Here is a 20,372-nt window from a genome sequence, read left to right as displayed (position 1 = left end):
TTTGGTAGAGGTCAAGTCTTGTTATATGTATAGCTCAAGATAGTCTTCTAGTCTGACTATTCCAAGTATATTAGATGATTAATCAAGCTCATATAAGTGGTGACAAACAGGCTCTAGAATCAAACTGTCTGGATCCATAACCCAAGAACCAATTCTTATTACCTTTGTAACATTCCTTTTTTTTCCTATGTAACATTTCTGTGACTGGTAATAATAATGGTCCCCATTATGAATTGATATGTATCCAGATCCCCCTCATTCAAGTTTAGATCGAACATGTAGAGGTGGGTGGGGTGTTTATAAACTGCTGTGGAAAGAGGTAGAGGCAAGAAGCATAATTAATTAACCTGGATGCCTATGATGCTATAATAGACAAACCTCTATCTTACTTAAAAATAGAAAAAAATTATTAGAGCTATCCATTTTATGAAGGATAGCCAGGTGGTATCCAATAGAGGCCTTTATCCCAAAGTGGGCATCTGCTTGCCTTCCCAAGCTTGTTCAGTTTCTTGAAGGTGCTGGGCCAGATTTACCCAAGTGTTACTGATGGGGACACAGAATGAAATGGTAAGAATGTGTTATGGCTACATAGGCGAGATTGAACACTCTGAAGCAGTGTATAAAGTAAGCAAAGGATTTTAATAATTGCTGACCAGTTGGGCAGACCCTGAGCTGGTCTCTAACAAGCTCCGATGTATAATGGGATGTAAACACTGGGTTATATACTGGTGATGTCCCTTTGTTTCTTCTTTGGCCGGGGACAGCCTTAGAAAGAGGGGGCTGGGCAGGACTGCAGGAATGTCTTGGCAGTAACAGGAACAGAAATTTGCAAGGCTATAATGTTATTTTAGCTTGCAGCTGCAGCCTTTTAGTTAGGTCGAATTCTTTGTAAACCAATTAATTTTGCAAAAAGGCTAGATGCTTTGTAAGACATAACTTTACAAAAGTTATAGACAAGTTACAAGCAAATGGAAGGAGACAGGGGCTAAGCTGGGGTCTTTTAACTTGTAAATCACTGAGTGGCTGTAACATTCTTTTTTTTTAAGGCTTTTTAGCAGGCCTTTGCTACTTCTTACAAAGAACATCTGAAGCCCCTACATATTTACATATTTAACAGACCTCTAAAACTTTTTACAGGGAATATTTGGTGCCCTTACAAATGGATCTTTAATTTTTTTAATGAAAAGAGTCTTGTTGGACTGAAGTATTAGGGGAGGTGGTCTGAGAAAATTCCTCATAGGCTAAAAGAGAGGACTAGAACTTGTGTGCTAGGAGACAGCTGACAACTGCTGGCATGTCAATTGGTTGGCCCTCATTCACCTCATTCAGAAGACAGGAAGGGTAGCTGCCCAGCAAACTCTAACTGGGAAGAATTCCTTTAGGGGAGAGGATGCAGTGCAAATGAAAACACACAACAGAAATTGCATAATTTTTGAAGTGCTGGAAAATCCTTACACCATTTCTTGGCTGTGTGATCTCAGGGGAATTTCTTTTGTCTTGAGCCCCAAGTCCTCACCTATAAAACAGGGATAAGACTAGTAGCTACCCATTTTGTGCTGTGAGGGCAAAATGAGTAGGTGTGTGTCAAGCATTTAGCATAGGCCTAGCAGAAAGCAGATATGCAGTAAGTGTTAGCTACTACTAAAAACACAACTTGGTTGTCCACACCAGGGTAGCCATTCAGTAGCGAGGAAGCCCAGAACATGTTGTCCAATGCCCTGTGAGTGAGGGGGAGAGGTGAGTAATTACTGTGCCAACCATTCCCCAGGGGACTCGTGGTGCCCTAAATGCAGGCACTAAGACCCAGGCTTCAACAGCTCACCAGATGGCAGGGGGTCAGGTACACTAAGTACAGTCTATGGTGTTTTTTCTTTTTTTTTTTTAAAGAATATCTTTTAAAAATATTTTATTTATTTATTTTTTATAGAGAGGGGAAGGGAGAGAGAAAGACAGGGAGAGAAACATCAATGCACATCTTATGCACCCTCAACTGGGGACCTTGCCCAAAATCCAGGCATGTGCCCTGACTGGGAATCGAATTAGCAACCCTTCAGTTCGCAGATCAGCGCTCAATCCACTGAGCCACACCAGCCAGGGCCAGTGGTGTCTTTTCAAGGTGGATTCCTGCATCATTACAAATGGCCACAAAATAAAGTCATGCAAATAGTGTTTGCTAGACCCAGAGGGGTCTGAGGCACTTAGGGATTGGCTTTGGTTCAAAGCCTGTGTCTGGGCAGGATGCATGAATATCATGTCATTAAACCCTACACAGCCTAGAGGGTCAGAAGGGACCTTGGAAAAAATAAAACCAGGCAGATCGAGAGATCAGGACCCCTGGAAACTGCACCTGCTCATTGGAGTGAAAGTCACATGATGAAATAACCAGCCGCATGATGTAACAGAGTGTGATCACAGTGAAGGGACATTGGGACCTAGTGACCTGAGAACACGGTGGTGGTGGGAGAGTCAAGATTCACAATATTGCAAGTGTGGGAAGCTAGAGAAAATAGGTAGGTGGAGCTGAGCACTTGGTACATGTGAAATCATCCTGGTTAGATTGAGGGCCCCAGTTACCAGGTCGCCACAGAAGGCTGAATGTTGAAAAGCCCCATAAGCTATGGCTTGGGGCAGGATTTAGGAAGAGTAGGTGCTACATCATCAGGATGTCTAGGAGTAGTTTCCAGGAGCCTGATATTAAGTCCTTCTACCTCTCTTTTAAATTTGAAGACCATAGAGATTCTTACAGACTCTGAACTCAAGGCTGAATTTTAGACCTAGTGTTTTGGCTCAGAACGGGCTTATACATTCAAACATCTAGATATAAAATGGAATGCTTAATTGGCCTGAAGGCAGGTTGGTATCAAGCTAGTCCTTCTTCTCATTACTGAAGTCTCTGGAAGTGGTCCTAGATAGTTAACAGTTATTCCTTAGCAGGGCCAGAACCATCATCCCAATGAAAGTCAAGTAACTCACTTTTTTCTCTCTCCCCATTTATCTAAAGTTGCAAGAGGGCTAACTCACAGCACACTGTCTCCACTTAGTATTAGGATGGGCAGCATTCCCACATGTGGGAGATGTCCCTGAACTTTTACAGGCTACAAGTCCAGAGTTTCCTATGCTCATCCTTGACTGACAGTGCTTAAGACACTTCTCCCAGTCTTAGAGGAGATGCCTAGGTGATGCTAATGTTGATGGGTTGAGAGAATGATTTGATATTGCAGAAACCTTGGTGTCTGTGTGGATTTGTATGGTTCTGATGATATTCTCTCTCTCTCTCTCTCTCTCCCTCTCTCTCTCTCTCTCTCTCTCTCTCTCAATAACTCACTTTAGAATCTGATGAAAACTATGGACCATGTCCCTCCAAAAGAGACCCACATTTTAACCTAATTTCAGGTCCCTGGAAACCTGTCCATGAATTCCTGGTTAAGTACTCCTACAGCAGAAATAGGACCAGCGAGAATAGTCTTTAGGTTTTTGGTTTTCTTCTTTTGAAACATAAACTTTATATCAATTTAGTGTTTGCTCTTTATTTCCCTGACTTACTCCAGAAAGTATTTTAGGGCTACTTTTTAAGATGTACTTTTCTCTCTGTTCCTGGATCCACAGGATGTTACTACATTTGGATAATTTCAGTTACCTCTGGAACTGTGTGTTATTGAAACATGTTTTACTAATCATCAATTACATCAATTGTGTTTTACAATTACAATTCTCTGTTCTCCTTGGTATACTTGCAACCTCTATTCTCTTAGCAACATTATATTTCCAGGTTATCAGCACATGCATTCATTAGCATACAAATCTGTTAACACCAAATATTTAACACAAAGTCCTTACAAAAATTATTGTAAGAAATGGAGGGAATTTAGCTGTTAAATATTGCTGTTGTTTTATTAAGACAATGTGGAATTTAATTCATAAACACTAGTCAAGGTTTTATTCATCTCATATTCTAACATAACCCTCCACCTTACTTTTATTTTCTTTTTTCACTTAAGAATGTAGAAATGCTTGTAACTTTTATGGCAATTCTTATCTAGGATCTAGAAGACAATGACTTCAGCTTTCAAATTTGCTTTGTAAATTGCCCATTCTTAGAAGTGGTGGAAATATTTTATACTGTCTGAATAATAATGAACAATGCTGCTCAGTGATTTATAACTCTTAGAGCTTTATAATTTGATTTATGAATAGCTCTCAGATTTTTCCATTGGCAGCTCATACAACTATGAGTAAATTTTCTGGCCAAATGACTCAGTATTTTGCTGCATGACTAATCCTACACTCAGTGTGGAAACTATATAAATGAAGTCTATTTGCTTGTGGATAATAAATGACTACTTTCCAAAAACTCTCTGCAAAGCATTATGAGGTAGATGAATTCAATTATATTGACATTTTAAACCCTTAAACTCAAGACTTTTTTGAGAAGTGTGTAATGTACATGCACACACACGTGCGCGCGCGCACGCACACGATAATGCCACTATAAAACCACACAACATTTCCCCCCACACCATTATCATGGATTCCACAACCCACAGGACAAAAATCCTACATTAGTCTCTAAAATTTGTAAACTGTTAGAAGAACAATTTGGAATGATTCCATTTGAAGTATTTTCTTTTATAATGTCTTTAAGTTATTTTAAAAAATTTACTTTGGTAAAATGAATATAAAGTACTTTCCCAGGGAATACTTGCTGAAAGTATTTGCTATTACTGAAAATAACAATTGTTTTTTTCTTCAAAACTCAAGAATTTAAAAAGATAATAGTGATTCATCTACATTATGACTCTCCTGATTCTGGTGGTTGAAAATCACCTCCAAGTTTACATTAAATGATTTGGTCCTTCCAAATGATGTAGTTTCTTTACCTTTCAATACAAGAACATGTATATTGTTGTCATGTGCCATGAAAAACCATTTGGAAATAAACAGGCCATACAATACGTTTCCTCTGATTTCTTTCCATTTCTTTCATGTCACTTAATTATAGGAACAAATAGATTACCAGCCCTAAATTAGTATGACTTATTTCAAATTTATTGCTAGAGCCATTTGTACATAAAATTTGCTTTCTAGGAGATAATATCACAGTGTAATGTCCTTGTGTGATTACCTGTTAGGTGATTTACTCACTTACATATAGGTTTTTAATAAAAGCTTACAGACAATCTGGACTACATTCAAAGGTATTCCTTATCTTTCCCTCAAAATCATTCTCCTAGTCTGAGTAGTATTAGGGTGAGCGGAGAAGAGACCATGGTCAGGGATCCATCATAACTAGTCAGGGTCGATTTTAACTCTTCAGAGTCAAAAGTAGCCTGAGAGCAGAAAGAACCCATTTGGGGGACTCAAGGTATGTTAAAACAAATAGCTAAACCACAAATGCCCAGGACAATGCCCTCTTGTCCCCTCTCTTTACCTCTCAATTTCTCTCTCACTTCTGGTTCCATTCCCTTAGAAACTTGTTCAGGTAGTCCTAGCTGACAAAAGAGACTTTTATTAACCTTTATTCAGGCTTTAATTGCATTTCTGCTCATCCCTTTTGGAGTTAAATTTCTCCAAAGACTGTGACAGCAGCTCTCCTCTGTTTCACCTACCTCCCCCTCTTCTACCCATTAATCCATTTTTAGCCTCTCCCACCACAATGAATCAGTTGTCTGGAAGGTTTCCAGAGGTCTCCGAGTCACCGGTCCGCAGTCCTCATCCTCAACCTCCCATTTGTGCAACTGTTCTAGTTAGCCACTACACTGGAACACTCTCCACTTGACCTCCACGGTTTTGCCTCTTTCTCTCCTTTTCCAGTTCACAAGTGGAAGCAGTCTCTAAAGTTCTGATTCCAATTCTTTCTAGCATCTCTTACGTAGGCATTTAATCCATTCCATGACCTCAACTATAATTTCTCTTGATGACTCCTGTCTGTCTCTAGTTCTAACCTCTCCACCCATATTTTCCAGGAGCTTGCTGGATAATTTCACATGGTTATCCTTCTGATACCTTCACCCCAGCATGTTTAAAAGCGCAGTTTGTCATCTTTCCCTTCAAAACTCTTCCTCCACCTCAGTTCAAAACTTGTCATCTCTAATTCCTCCCTTTCTCTCAGTCAGTCATTACGCAGCTTAGGGTGGAAACTTTTCTTCTTCTGATATGTAAGTTAGATATTTGTGCCACAACTTCTTACTTCCAGGGAAGTCCTGCAGCTATTTCTGCCATCTTATTAAATCCCCTCACTCTTACCTTTGGGAGGTGGAATAACTTAGTAGATGAGGAAAATTAGGCAGGGCCTGCCAGCAACTAATGGGCAACAGTGTCGAATATAAGACAGGTCAGTTATGGTAAAGACTGAAATATGGGGTGGGGCAAAAGCTCCCTTCTCACACATGGTGCTGTCTCTTGCTCACTCCTGCAGAATGCCTTGTGGATTGGAAAGTGTCACTCATTTTAGCCTTTGGTCTCCAGGTAAGAAGTACAGGAAGGATCCTTTCTACCCTAGTGTTAGGAAGGACTATACAATGGACCCTTGAACAACATGGGGGTTAAGGGTGCTGACTTCCCTGTGCAGTTGAAATCTGCGTATAACTTTTGAATCTCCCCCAGCTTAAGTACTAATAGCCTACTGTTGACCGGAATCGTTGCCAATAACATAAACAGTCTATTAACTCATATTTTGTGTGTCATATCTATTATATACTGTGTTCTTAAAATAAGCTAAAGAAATGAAAATGTTATTAAAAACACCATAAAAAAGATAAAATACATTTACAGTATTTACTATTCCTTTTTTAATCCATGTATAAGCAGATCCTTACAGTTCAGACCCATATTGAGAAAGGGTCAGCTTTAGTTCTTCAGCTATGACCAAGGGGGCAGGGCACGCTGAGTCAGGGGAAAAGGAATAAGATGCCCTGTTTTGGCCTTAGGTCTAAGCCATGTTCCTCAACCTGACTTTACCCTTAAGAAGTCAATATTTTCATTCCCTTTTGGTTCCTTGTGTGTGTTCTCAATTTGGCTGAGAATCTAAAGGGAAGAGGGGTTGCATAATGGATTTTCTTCTACATACTTGGTACAAAACTCTCTTAACTATTTCCCCCAACTCACTGTCTTCCCTTAGGTGACAGTGCTAGCTCACTATTTTAAAAAGTCAAAAAATTACATATACTTTTCCATTTTGATTTTTCACTTCTTAGAATGTCTCATCCCTACCCTCAAACTTTAATTTTTGTGACTTTGATACAATGTCAATTGTTCTTTTAAAATTACAACCTAGTAGAAAGAAAGTTATGGCTTCTACTAAATTAACTTCCAAAAAGGATTGATTAGCTCACTGCATATTTACTGAATCCCACAATGCATTAGGCATCACGGAAACACACAGAAAGAAGCAATTAATAACATTCCATTATTTGGAGAAGGAGATGATAAATTAGCAACAAACAAATCAGAAAATAACAATAGAACCTAAATACTTTTAATGACTTGGTTTGCTTATTATTAGTATCCTTGAGATAACTGTTGGAAAGAACAGAAATGAATGCATCTAAAAAGAAATATCTATAATTCTACTGCATGGCAGTTAAGCATTTTCCTGCCAAAAGAGATAAATGATGTTCTTGTGTGCACTTGAAACTTATAAATGGCTGCAGCAAGACTCGGGATTATAACAACTGTGCTAAAGTAATAGCTCAGAAAACCATAATTGCTATTTAGCCGTTTTTTGTTGTTAAGAGTGCAGTTTGGGGCAAACTGGTTACTGGGCTGTGTTTGTGGTCTTAGACAGGTTTCAAGGATCTTTAGGTCCTTTTTCCTCACTCATAAATTTTAGTTAATGGGAAGTATAAAGTAAAGATGACCTTTCCAAATTCTTATTTTTCCCAATGTTGGCAGAAAGTTAATTCTGTTTTGTTGTTGTTTTAAATCACTCCACACGGCCGCCATGAGCTGATGCGGTAAACAATTCCCCCTTTCTTGATGTGCCACACATCGCAGGCTCTCGCGACTCTCTTCGATAACCCGTCCACAATAAAACAGGAATACAGCCACTTACTGCCGTGGGCTGCAGAGTCAGGAAGCCGTGAAGCAAACTGCATAGGATACAGTGCTGCCTGTTAGGTCGAGTGCCAGAAACCTACTAAGCCTCTCCTGACTTGTAGTGCAGCCTACACCCTGACATTCAACCTTATACAGCCTCTGCAAGCAAGGTCCTTCCACCTTCAACTCACTACTGAATGAGATGCAGCATGTCAACAACCTGAATGTTCATTTGTTTTAGGAAACAAGTTGTAAGTAAGGAAACTTAATCCATTGTTTCCCATGTTTATGTATCTTGCATTTAAGAAATGCATTAGTCAATGCCTTTGTGAGTTTTCTTTACTGCTTACACACGGTAATATGCTAAAGGTGTTAAGAACATCAATGGTTAAGCTTTTATACAGAGACGTACAATTGATTTTGTATCCTTAGAAAACAAGACCGATATTGAGATCCTTGAAGCACATAACAAAACGCAAGTATTGTCATGGATTTTTGCTTTTTGGAATTTTACAAATTACTTTTTTATGACACAATTTCTTCAGTCTTTTAAATATTCCAAAGAGTACACCTCAGTAGTTACTAGAATTCAGAAATGCAGTAATGTGCTACCTTCCCATTATAACTGCAGTTTCCTTATGCAAATAAACAAAACAAACAAACAAACAAACAAACAAAAACAGCTCCACACAGCATTGCCTTGGGAGCAGCGTAGCGCGGTACCGCACCTGGCCGGCGGGCCGAGGTTGCAAGATGCCGCAGACTGCAGCATCAGCGGCGGCTTCCGGGCCAGGTGGCAGAGGCCGTCCACAGAAAGGCGCACTGCAGCGCACCCGCCATACCTTCTACGTTGGCATTGCACCAGCGACCACTGAAAAATCTCCCAGCCATCAATATACTTTTAGTTGGTTATGAAGAAATGGGAGAGGGCAAGAGGGATAGAAGAGGAAATGTGTGCATTTTGTGTGACAGATCATTATTTCCTCACATTCCCTAAAAAATTTCTCCAAATATTCACCAGCCAATCTCAATTTCTTAAATCTTCCAGTTCACTAAATCTGAAATTGCCCCTCCCTTGCAAATGCACTAAAATGAGTCAGATTTTACGGTAAACGCATGGATACAAGAGACCTAAAGTGTCCAAGTCGCCGCTGCGAAATTGCCCCAAGTTTGGGGCAGAACAGTTCACGTCTGCAGACCAGTTCACGTCTGCAGACCCGAGCGTTCCACCGGGGAACGCTGCCAGTTAGAGGGGCTTGGAGACTGGTGGGCCTCCCGTTCCTGGAGGACCCCAATTCCCAGGGAAAGCCTTTCCCGGTGTTCACGCTTCAGCGTGCGAGGAACCCCCCCGCGCAAGCAATAGCTCACCCGGCTGCATCTTCCAAAGCCCCAATATCGGGGCGGGGCGCGGGGAGGTGGGAGGTTGGGGGGTAGCCGGCGCCTCACGGTTTTCCCCCTGGCTCCTTGGCGCCCCCTGACGCCGGGCTCCCCTGCAATTTTGCTGGGGAGGTTGGATAAGTGGAAGCCCCAAGCGTCGAGGAGGCTAGAGGCACCCTGTTGGTGCACCCTGGGACGGCGCGGACAGGCAGGCGGCCCCGCAGGAGGGCGCTGGGCGCTCAGGCCCTAGCATAGCCCGCGGCCGCCGCCACAGCCACCGCAGCCATGTCCGCGCGCCCGCGCTGCCGCAGCCCGGCTGTGATGTCATCAGGCGAGCCCCCGCCACGGCGCCCCATTCCCGCCCCCCACGGGCCGCAGAGGATGCAGTCCTAGCGCCGCGTCCCCGCCCCGACCCACGTGCGCCCGTCTTCGGGATGCTGAGGCCGATCGCGGCCGCAAGACGATGCACAGGGCCCGGGTGGCCCCGGCGGCAGCGCAGCTCCTCCCCGCCCGCCGCGTCCCCGGCGGGGCTGCGCTCGGGGGCTGCGCATGGACGGGGGCGGGGGCGCCTGGGAAGGGAAGAGAGAGGCTCCTGGCCGCCAAGTCCCTGCCTCGTCGCCGTCTGCTGAGTCATGGCAAGAGCTGCCCGCAGCCCTGGATCACTCGCTTAGCGCTGTTGGCGCTGGGTGCGCAGCCATTGGGCTCGGCGCCGGGCAGCGTGCGCTGGGCATGACGCGCTGATCCGCGCTCGCCTGTGCCCGGCGCTTCTGCGTGCGCCCCGCGCGGGTGCCTGTGCCGCCGCCCTCCAGCCCCGCCGCCGAGCTACCCCCGCCTCGCTCGCACCATGATCGCCGCGGCTTTCCTGGTCTTGCTGAGACCGTACAGCATCCAATGTGCCCTCTTCCTCTTATTGCTTCTGCTGGGCACCATCGCCACCATCGTCTTCTTCTGCTGCTGGCATCGCAAGCTCCAGAAAGGGAGGCATCCGATGAAATCGGTCTTTTCGGGTCGTTCAAGGAGCCGAGGTAAGACACGCCGCGATGGGTTTCTTCGAGCTAGGAGGAACATTTGTGCCAATTTGTAGAGTGAAGCGCGGCTCGCTCCCTTTTGCGCTGCACCCTTATCTCCATCATTGCCTACTTCCCAGGCTGAGTACGCTTGTGGGTTTAACGCCCCTCGCCCTTTTTCCTCACTCCGCTTTCCTCCAATCTCCTGGGTTGGGATAAATACAACGATGATAGGAGCTGGGAGGAGAGGCAAGGACGCAAATTCTTAGTGTCAGTTTGCTGAATACCCTAAGGGTAATTGGAGCGGAGTCCGCAGCCTCCCTTCACCCATCCATTGCTGACTTTCTTCATGGAGAGTTAGGGGCTCTCCAACTCCCCCAGAACTTTTCCGGAAACTTATCGTGTTGAAGTCACCTAGAGACCGATGGCCTAGTAACCTCCCCGCCCTACAGGATGTCCCCACTGAATTTGAGGCGTCTGGAATGTGCCTCCCGGATCCCTCCCCCTCCCCCAGGTAAGTCATCAGTTATTCGGCAGGTAAAGAACAGGGAGTTAAATGAAGTCTCGTTTTTCTCTTTTTCTCCCCAGATGCTGTTATGAGATCTCACCACTTTCGTTCTGAGGTAATTTATTTAGCGCGCACGCTCAAGGTCAGAAGATGTTCTCTTTCCTGAGTACCAATATTAATCATACGCCTCTTAAGAAACCAGTAGGGCATTGCACGGCGAGCATGCTGCCCCCAACCGAACTAGTGCCCAGCGAACAGTTTTAGCAAATTTCTTGTGCAGTGGAGCCGAGGGCAAAAGACAGCCTCCGAATGCACTACAGACCTTAAAAAACTTAGCCTTGGGGTGGATCTCAGCTCCCTTTGAATCTGTAATTTACCTGTGGAAGCTTTCTGAGTGCTGTCAGCTGGGTTTGGTCTCAGCTTATCTAGCAGCAGAGAAGAGCTTTTAAGAAGTTAGTACTGAGCAATCTGATCCACATGTATTTCATTTCAGACTTTCAAGTTTACATTACTATTCACTGATAAAGCTCTCCATGTTTTATTGGGGCCGTCTGATGATTTTTGCAAAGTGATGGTAGCAATGGAGCTTGATCTGATTGTATGTGTTAGCCTCTACTCTCAAAGAGTGTGGACCATCCTTCCATGAGCAGGTGGAACTCCTGTAGCACCAGCTCCACTGAGGAGAGAACAAAACAAAACAAACACATAAGCTCTCCCTGATCTAGCATTTCTTTATGAGTTTCCAGGCCAACCCCACTTAGTAGGAGATATTTTTTCCTCTTTTTCAGAGAGTTTCACACAGCCAGGCTTGGAGGTTACTGGTACCAATGCTTGTTGTGGTTCACTTATGTTAACAGACTTCATAGTTGGACACCCTCCATTTATTTGCCATTCACCTGAGAAGTTATTTCACATTTCATTTCACTTGTTAATCAGTTGTTTTATTGGACTCTGGTTGCTTGAAAGCTTTAACTACATTATTATAACAGCTTTCCAATGTTGCACAATGAATAATTCTACTACATGCAGCCCTGGAGAGTGAAAACTGTGTGCACAATTTAGAATACTTAAGAGAATAAATTAACCAGTCAGATAATCAGTCCATTCATGGCTTCACACTAACTAGGTGTGTGGTACTGGGAAACTCTCAACTTCTCAGCTCCTCAGCTTACCCATCTGTAAAATAGGAATAATAGTACTGGCAGGATTGTAAGGGGGAAGTTGATTTCAGGTTTACAAGTAATTATGTAATAAAGGAACCCCACTTAGTTCATAGTAGGCATTCAATACTGAGTAGATATTACATTTTGTAAACTTGAATTTTAAAATGTGTAAAAATAAAAATTTGTTTGCAAATTTTAAAGTCTTAATTAATTTCATTAATTTAAATTAATGGGAAGCAACGTAAACTGTGTCTATCATGAAGCCACACTTCTTGAACACTTCATTTATTTAATAGATTAACCTATATAGATGTGACAAAAATAATGGTCAGGGTGCAAACATCAACATTTAGGATTTTGATTTTAAAAAGAGATTACCAGTTCCATACACATACATGATAGAACCAGAATAATAATCCTGTTGTAGATTATTTTATTTGCCATCAGGTGCTTCAGTTAAAGCACAAACAGAAAAAAAATGAGATAGAACTATGTCTTGTTTAGTTATCTCTCAGTTAAGCATTTGTCCTGAGCCTTCATTTGGGTAGTAATGCTGGGAGCAGTTATTTAATGCCTTAACTCATTTTACAAGAATACTGGTACAGTTTGATATCCTGCTTGACTTCATATTTGCCTCATCTGCTAGACTGTGAACTCCTTGAGGTGATGGACCATATCTTTCTTGTTTGGGGGTGTATCCCTATTGCCTGGTATAATGGGTTCTTAATAAATACTTATTGAATGAAGGAAAAATTCTTTAGTGTGTGCCAGTTCCAATAACTGGGCAAATAGAACTCACACTTGGGAAGAAAAGAAAAATGCACATTCTCAGGACATTGCTCAGAATTCAATATTAGCTGAATCTCTACTCTTATTTTATCTTTCTAGGCTTTTAATAATTGCCCTGGAGTTTGTATTAAAAATGTAAGTCACTCATTATAACAAAATGGATTTGGCTAAATTTTTTTCTCTTAGAAAATCAAATGCAAAATTAGCTTAATTTATAGATGGGCTACCCGTGTTCCTTTTTATACCAAGTTCCTCCAGTGTTATTTTATAAATGAAAATCCTGAGACTGTGTTGCATGAGAATGTCATATTTCATCACTGTTTTATGTTTGCCACAAACAAAACATTTTCCCTTAAGGGTAATATAGGGATGTTTTCTTCTTCTCCCTCCCTATTAAAATGCCATTTCCTGTAGTAGTTTCTCCACAAGAAATAGCTCTGAATTTTTGTATTCTAGTATATTAAAAACTTAGAATTTGAGTGGCATAAAGGATATTTCTGGTTTTTTTTTTTTTTTTAGCAGTAGCTGCTACAGACTAATTATCAAATAAACTGTTTTCATTTTCTGGCAAGTCATAATCATATTGAATTAAGAAGTCAGTGCCTTTTTGTTCTTCATTCCAATCCTAGTAAGTAGATAATTCACGTTCAGCATTTCCATAGTGTTCAAATAAGAAAAATGGGTTTAGGTTCTGCTGACTCATTTTGAAATGTGGAAGAGCTTTGGGAAAGCCCTGAACACATGGAAGAAGTTTGGTTAGCACTGTCCTATTTTACATGGCAGAGGATATTGCTTCTGCTACCCACATGCCCAGCAAGGAGCCCAGTTGGACAGGGAATTTTAGCATGTTCCTTCTGAGATAGGGAAATACTTCTCTAGGGAGGAAAACCATGGCATTGGACCCAATTTGCTTTGGGGAAATTCTGCAGCAGAGAAGAAAGTCACATCTCTCATCCGAGGAGCTCCAGCTTTTTTCTCTTCACTGACTGTAATAAATGCATTTCTCCAACTTTGTTTCTCCCTCTTAAAGCTAGAAATAAATAATAAAGATGTTGATAAGATGTTTTGGAACCATAACCACCAACAACCCTTTTTATTTTCACTTACTTGCAAACTTGTCTTTACTAGCTTTTTATTAATCCTCTAAATTTTAATAATGACCATATGAGAATGTGAAATTATTAATTCAGCCAGCAGATAAAAAAGCCAATTAGATAAATGGAAATAAGTGTTTTTTTGTATGCAGATAAAGAACTTGTACAGTAAGTTAATTAATTAATTGATTGATTTCTAAATTGCTAATGAAGGGAAGTGATTTCACACTGATGCAGGACACAGTCTAGAAACCAAATGCTCATTCTGTATCTAAGAAGTGCACTTTTCCTGATGATTTATAATGTTTTAAGTTGTGACCTTATACAATGATTACCTGTTATCCTAGATTCCTGTGGTGAAAATCAGGCAGTGACAATCTTGATTTTAAGGAAATTTCAGAAAGTGATATGGGTAATTGAGGTACCATTAGGTTACAAAAGGGAGTCTTGGGAGTACTTCAGTAGACTGAAGACAATTATAATGCCCTTTGAGAATACCCAGAATGAACAGCGGTAAATGATCCCCATTCATTAGCTCAGTGGAATAAGGGAAGCCTTGTTTGATCAAAGGAGGGGGAAGAGTGTGTTTTATGTCTATCAGGATTTGAGTAAATATCTTCACTTTCCGTTTCAGGCAAAGGAACCAAAAGAGTTAACTCAAGTTAAGCAGTTCCTGAATAGTCACATAGCAAGATAAGGACTGAGTAAGACAAGAACTCCCTGGCTACTTTTGTCTGCCCTGTGGTGTTTAACTGTGTCACTCAGAGCTCAGAAAATAATAATATGCCTGAAATTCTCCATGAAAGAGAGAAGCTAAGTTGAGTGAATTTTTAGTGGACATTTCTTACAAAGCTGACTAGGCAAATCCTTTAGGTTTTTCCAGTGATTATTCAAGTTATCCTAGATGAAAGGATGGTCCGCATAAACCCTCTTGGCCTCATTATATTCCCAGAGTGACTCTGTACCAAATCATTGAAGAATGGTCAGTAAAATAACCATATTTCACAGCTTCTTATTAAATTTGCACCTTTCATTAAGAATTACTCAATTTAGTGGATTAGAAAAAGTGATAGTTTATTATTCATTTATCTTTTACAATTAGGTTACCTTTATAAATAAATTCTTTGCCTAGAGTTAAATTCCAGGTCTGAATTAATTTGTACTAATTAAATCAGCCTTAATTTGAACTCTACACATGATATAGTGTTCATTTAGCTTCACCCAATTATTTTCATAACAAACACATTAAAAAAAATTATGTACGAGCTTCAGTGTTAGATACAGGGCTAACAAAGGGTCTGTGTTATAGACCCTGCCCTTGACGATTAGTTCTAGGTCACTCCCAATATCAGTGCTGAAATTTTATAGTTCCTGGTTTCTTCTGTTACAGTAACTGAACTGCTGTGCTGTTTCCAACTATGACTCACAAATGTGATGAGGGCATCAGAAGCTGAGGTGCACAAGTATAGCCAGTATATTTGCACAAATCCACTGTATTCACAGACGTTTATTACAACAGTCATCACCACTACCATATAGTTTACCCGTCAGCCACACGGTGACAAAACAGAATGCTGAAAGGAAAAAAAAAGAAGAAAAAAACCCACTTTTTTTTTTTTCATGCATCCAAACTAATAAAATGTAAGCTAGATGAAAGCTTTTCCAAAGACGTTTGACTCTTTGTCTAACCTTAAGGTTCAACAATGACTCCTTTTGAGGTTTGGATTACAAAATATAACCAGGCTAACAATGACAAGTATTGGTTAATGAAAGGAATACAGGAATAAAGTTCAAAAATCCTCATTTTGAGTTCCAACTCTGCTATTAACTAACTGTGATCTTGGTCAAGACTCTCAGTGTCTCTAAGACTTATGTTTGGTGTTCTTACTGGTAACATGAAGATATTTTCTGAAATGCCTTCCAGAAGTAATGGGCCATGTTTCTGGTATGTGCAAAGCATCAAGCTAAAAAGGCATTATGTAAAACATGATTCCTGCCTTCTAGGGGCTTAAGGCAGGCAGAGATAAAAATGTAATTAGTTTAATTACCAAGTAACAAATTATGTATAGACTAGAAATGGTTGGAATAGTTCTGATGAAATGATTGCTTCTAGCAGGTTGATCAGAGAAGGCTTCCAAGAGGAGGTAATGTTTATGCTGAAGCATGGGTTTGAGTAATACCTAGCTGGGTAGAAAGAGATAGAGCAATCCCCCCAGCCAGCAGAAAGGTGTGAAAATAGGCAAAGATTTAGGAAGGTACACCTGTTTTCAGAGCTCAGAATACACCAATATGATTAGAATGAAGGGTTCTTAATATTGCATAGAGGAATATAGAGCTGGAAATATAAATAGGTTCCAACTACAATAATAACATTCTTGTATACTACTTGACAGTTGACAAGAGCCTTTGACATAACATTATTCTATTTGAACACCTTAGGAGGCTACCTGCAATGAGCCCTTTCAACAGAAGCAAAAATTGTCTTCTAATTTTTTTTCTAGCACTATAGCAAAACGGCCTCATCACTTTTTATTTACTCTGAAGGAGAGGGCCTGGGAAAACGACTCACTGTGGCCCTTCCTGATCACCCTGAAGCTGCACTTTTGCAGGGTACCATGTTTTTCAGGTCCAATGCACAAGCATCACTGGGTTATATTTTGACTGCAGACACCATGTGTCCAGGGATTTGTGACAGCCTGCTCATGTGTTCAGTGTTCATTACAAATCCTTATGCAAAGTATAATAAATGTGCAGGTCATTCATTATGTGCAAGGCCATTTTTATCAGCTCTGAAATACATTACATTTTTATAAAGTATTTGAAATGTGTGTGTCTATATTTAAACTTCTTCCTTGAAAATTCCTGTTCCACAATAATTACTCTAAATGTTTACACCCCCTTCAACTCTTCAGTCTCAGCTTGTGACCTTTGTCTCTTAACTCACAGAGGACATCAGTGTCATCAAGTAACAGCACCTTAACCTTCTTGTCCCTAAAAACTAAGTGGCATTTTAAACTTCCCTCCCAGTCCAGTGGAAAACTCATCTGTTCTCCATGCTGATCTTTTTTGCTTATGTTGTGAATTCTTTCTTTTCATCTTTTGGGGGATGTTGTTCCATGACTCCTCTCCTCCTCTTCTCTATACCACCAGCTCTTCTCTTGGCAAGAGAAGTTTCCCGAAAAAGGCTCTTTATTTTTTCACCTCCTATTCCTCACCTCATATTCATTCCTCAGCATAGTATAATCTGGCTTGTACTGCTGCTACTATTTAAAGTCACGTAAGCTCCCCAGTGATTTCTAATTGCTAAATCAAATACAGGGTGGGGAAAAAGTAGGTTTACAGTTGTTTGCATGGAAAATAATACAATAACTAACAAATAACAATGCAAGAATAAACTCTGTTTCACATACTCACAACTGTAAACCACCTTTTACCACACCCCGTGTTTCAGTCTTTACCAAAATTGACCAATCTTATATTTGACACTGGTGTCCACCATTTGCTTCTTAAAACTTCTCCAGTTTCTCGGGCAATACTTTCTTTATTCCACCCCCCGCCCCTTCCCTTTTCTGGCCATGGCTCCCTCTGTTCCCGCACCTCATCTTCCTACGTATATGTTGATTACTCAAGGTACTGCCTTGGGCCTAATTTTTTAAAACAGCTTTATTGAGACACAAATCACATACTATTATAGCTCCTCCATTTAAAGTATACAATTTAGTGGATTTTAGTACTGTATATTCCCAAGGTTGTGCCACCATCACCCAATTTAATTTTAGAACATTTCATTACCCACCAAAAAGAATCCCGTACTGGTTATCGGTCACTTCCCACTTCCCTCCCACCTTCACCCACCACCCCTAGGCACCCACTAATGTATTTTTTGTCTCAATAGGTTTGCTTTTTGGGTTTCATTTTTGCTCACCCTTTTCAAACTTTACTTGTACGATCGCATCATGCTTACTGTTTTAGGTTACCTCCATGCAGTGGTTACTCTGAAACCTGTATTCCAAGTTCAGACTTCATCTTGACCTTCAGATACAGAGAATCAAATGCCTTCTCTTCCTTTTCACATAATGAACCATGGGTACCTCAAACTAAATGCTGAACTCATCAGTCCCTCGCTATATCTGCCCCTGTTTGGGAGAATAGTACTATTTCTTCTACCCTCTACAATTGCTCAAACTAGAAATCTGAAAGATAGGACAGACACCGTCCTTATCCACCCTGCCCCGTCTACCTTCTCTTTAAGCTGTGCAGTATCTCTGAGGTCTGCCTGCCTTCTTTATTATCCCCATGGTGGTTATCCTGGCTCAAGCCCTAAAATAAAAACCAGACAAATGTCCTTGCTTCCCTCTCCTCAATTCATACATTAATTTTATAAGGATCATTCTAAAATATAAATTAATTATTAAGGCTTTTATCACTCATGGAGACATTCAGATTCAACTAATCTCAACATAAAATGGGTTATTAATAAACAGGGATTTACATTCTCTTGCAACAAGTAGTACAGAGATGCTGCTGGCCTTGCCTGAGCTGCTCTATGTGCTATTGCTAGTGTATTTGGGATAATCCTGGCCTTTCCCTCGTGGTTGCAGGGTGGCTGGCACAGCTCCAGACATCATGCCCAAGTTCAAAGACTGAAGGAGGGGAAGGAGCAAGCAAGCCAAGGAAGGATATTCATCAGAAAATCAAAACCTTTGCTAGAAGCCTTTCCAGTTAGATTTCTTCTTACCCTTGACAGGTGAGAACTATGTCCCAAGGCCATCTCTCACACTGAATGAAGCTTGGGATACGAACTTTATTTTTCCAAGCATCTGCAGTAGAGGTAGGCAAGAAAGAAAGAGTTGAATAAACCATATTCCTCTCCTGCTTAAAATCCCATTGTGGTTTCCTACTTGCTTCAAGGTAGTGAGGTCAGCCTTCTTAATATAACATCAGAAGGATGAATCCCTATACTGATGCCCTTGTGATAGTTCTAGCTTAACCATTTGTCTGCACTTGTAATTTTCCAAATGGACTGTGACGTTTTAGGATTATTGTTTTTGTCCATGATATTTCCAACCAAGAAAGCCTCTCTTTTTTTTTCCCTTTCCTCTCTCTGCCCACCTACCGCTAATAACAACAACAAAATTCTTGGGCACAAAAGACTAACTCCTGTTATTCCTTTTAAACCCTGTAGGAAACTTTCTTAGCTCACTCCTCATAATCATAATTGAGGTTTTTGTTTGTCTTCCCTACAAGATTGTATCTTGAAGGCAGTGTAAATTTCTTAAGTTTTTAGCTCAGTGTCTGTCACAGACTGAAGCTTAGTAAATGTTCCCTGAATGAATGAATATTTGACATTTTCTAGAAGTTTGCTTAATTCTCAATTCTCATGGATTCTGTAACTTCCTAGATATTCCTGTATCCCTCTTGTACTTAAAGGGTAAGAGACAGATGCTTTTCATTTTTTATTTCAGACATACATCCTGTGTTTGCTTCAAAAACACACAGATTCAGACACTTTTAAAAATGAGTTGAAAATATTCCCTGACATTTTTATTCATTATTGAAGAAATTTTCATACTTTGATGTGAGAGTTTTGAACAAAATTTTTAATATTTAATGTTTTCATTTTAGTTTAAATCTGAAAATCAATATAAGTATGTTATGAATGATCTTCTAACCAATTTACCTTATTGCCGGTGTTGTCACCCAACTTCAGTACCTGAATTGGTTTTTTTTTTACAAACCTATTGGTATAAAGTGGTACTGATTTAACTGTCATGATCTTAACAGAAAAGATCAGGGGCAATTTTAATGTGTAATTTGTGTGTTCATGTCTGGTGAGAGGTAAATAGAAAAAAACTATTTTACTTCTCTTAATTAAAAATGCATATAATTAAAAAAATTTTAATCCTCACCCTAGATTATGCTTTTTATTGATTTTAAAGAGAGAGAAAGATGGAGGAAGGGAGGTGGGGGAAGAGAGAGACAGACAGATAGACAAACAGAGAGAAACATTGATGTGGGAGAGGAACATTGATTGGTTGCCTCCCTTATGCATCCCCAACTGGGGAACCCACATCCTAGGCATGTGCCTTGACCGGAATCTAACCGGCAATTTTTTTGTGCACGGGATGATCCTCCAACTGAGTGACCTAGTCAGGGCAAAAATATATATAATTTTTATTTTATTTCTTAAATATATATTTTTAATTTATATTTTATTACTAGAGAGAAGAGAAAGGAGGGAGAAAGAGTGGGAGGGAAACATTGATGTGCAAGAGAAACATTGATCAGTTGTCTTTAAAAATTTTTTTTAAATTATTTTTTTTCTATTTTTTATTGTTCTCTTACAGTTGTCCCGTCTTTCCCCCATTGCTCTCCCCTGCCCTGCCCACCTCCCCTCTCT

General features: G+C 40.6%; 2 protein-coding genes across 6 annotated transcripts in view; one reads left to right on the top strand and one right to left on the bottom strand.

Moving 5' to 3' along the window:
- Window positions 1-9,697, bottom strand: part of BEND6 (BEN domain containing 6) — a 78,907-nt gene extending 69,210 nt beyond the window's left edge. For both annotated transcript variants that reach the window (XM_090280491.1, XM_090280490.1), the window contains exon 1: window positions 9,403-9,697. The gene's annotated coding sequence lies outside the window, so the exon portion shown is untranslated. The remainder of the gene's footprint in view (window positions 1-9,402) is intronic.
- A 525-nt stretch (window positions 9,698-10,222) lies between these two features.
- The window catches only part of DST (dystonin), a 435,492-nt gene continuing 425,342 nt past the window's right edge, over window positions 10,223-20,372 (top strand). For 2 of the 4 annotated variants that reach the window (XM_090282621.1, XM_090282619.1), the window contains exons 1-2: window positions 10,223-10,436; window positions 11,007-11,041. In XM_090282621.1, coding sequence (XP_090138747.1) covers window positions 10,256-10,436; window positions 11,007-11,041 — 216 coding nt within the window. In that variant the 5' untranslated portion in view covers window positions 10,223-10,255. Of the gene's footprint in view, window positions 10,437-11,006; window positions 11,069-20,372 lie in introns of all 4 variants that reach the window. The other 2 variants (XM_090282618.1, XM_090282617.1) reach the window with 1 other exon arrangement.

The sequence above is a fragment of the Furipterus horrens genome, unplaced genomic scaffold, assembly GCF_987537825.1.
Source record: "Furipterus horrens unplaced genomic scaffold, mFurHor1.1.pri manual_scaffold_6, whole genome shotgun sequence".
In the NCBI taxonomy this organism is placed as follows: domain Eukaryota; kingdom Metazoa; phylum Chordata; class Mammalia; order Chiroptera; family Furipteridae; genus Furipterus; species Furipterus horrens.
Note: the sequence above shows the minus strand (reverse complement) of the source record. Positions and strands in the feature narration are given on the sequence as shown.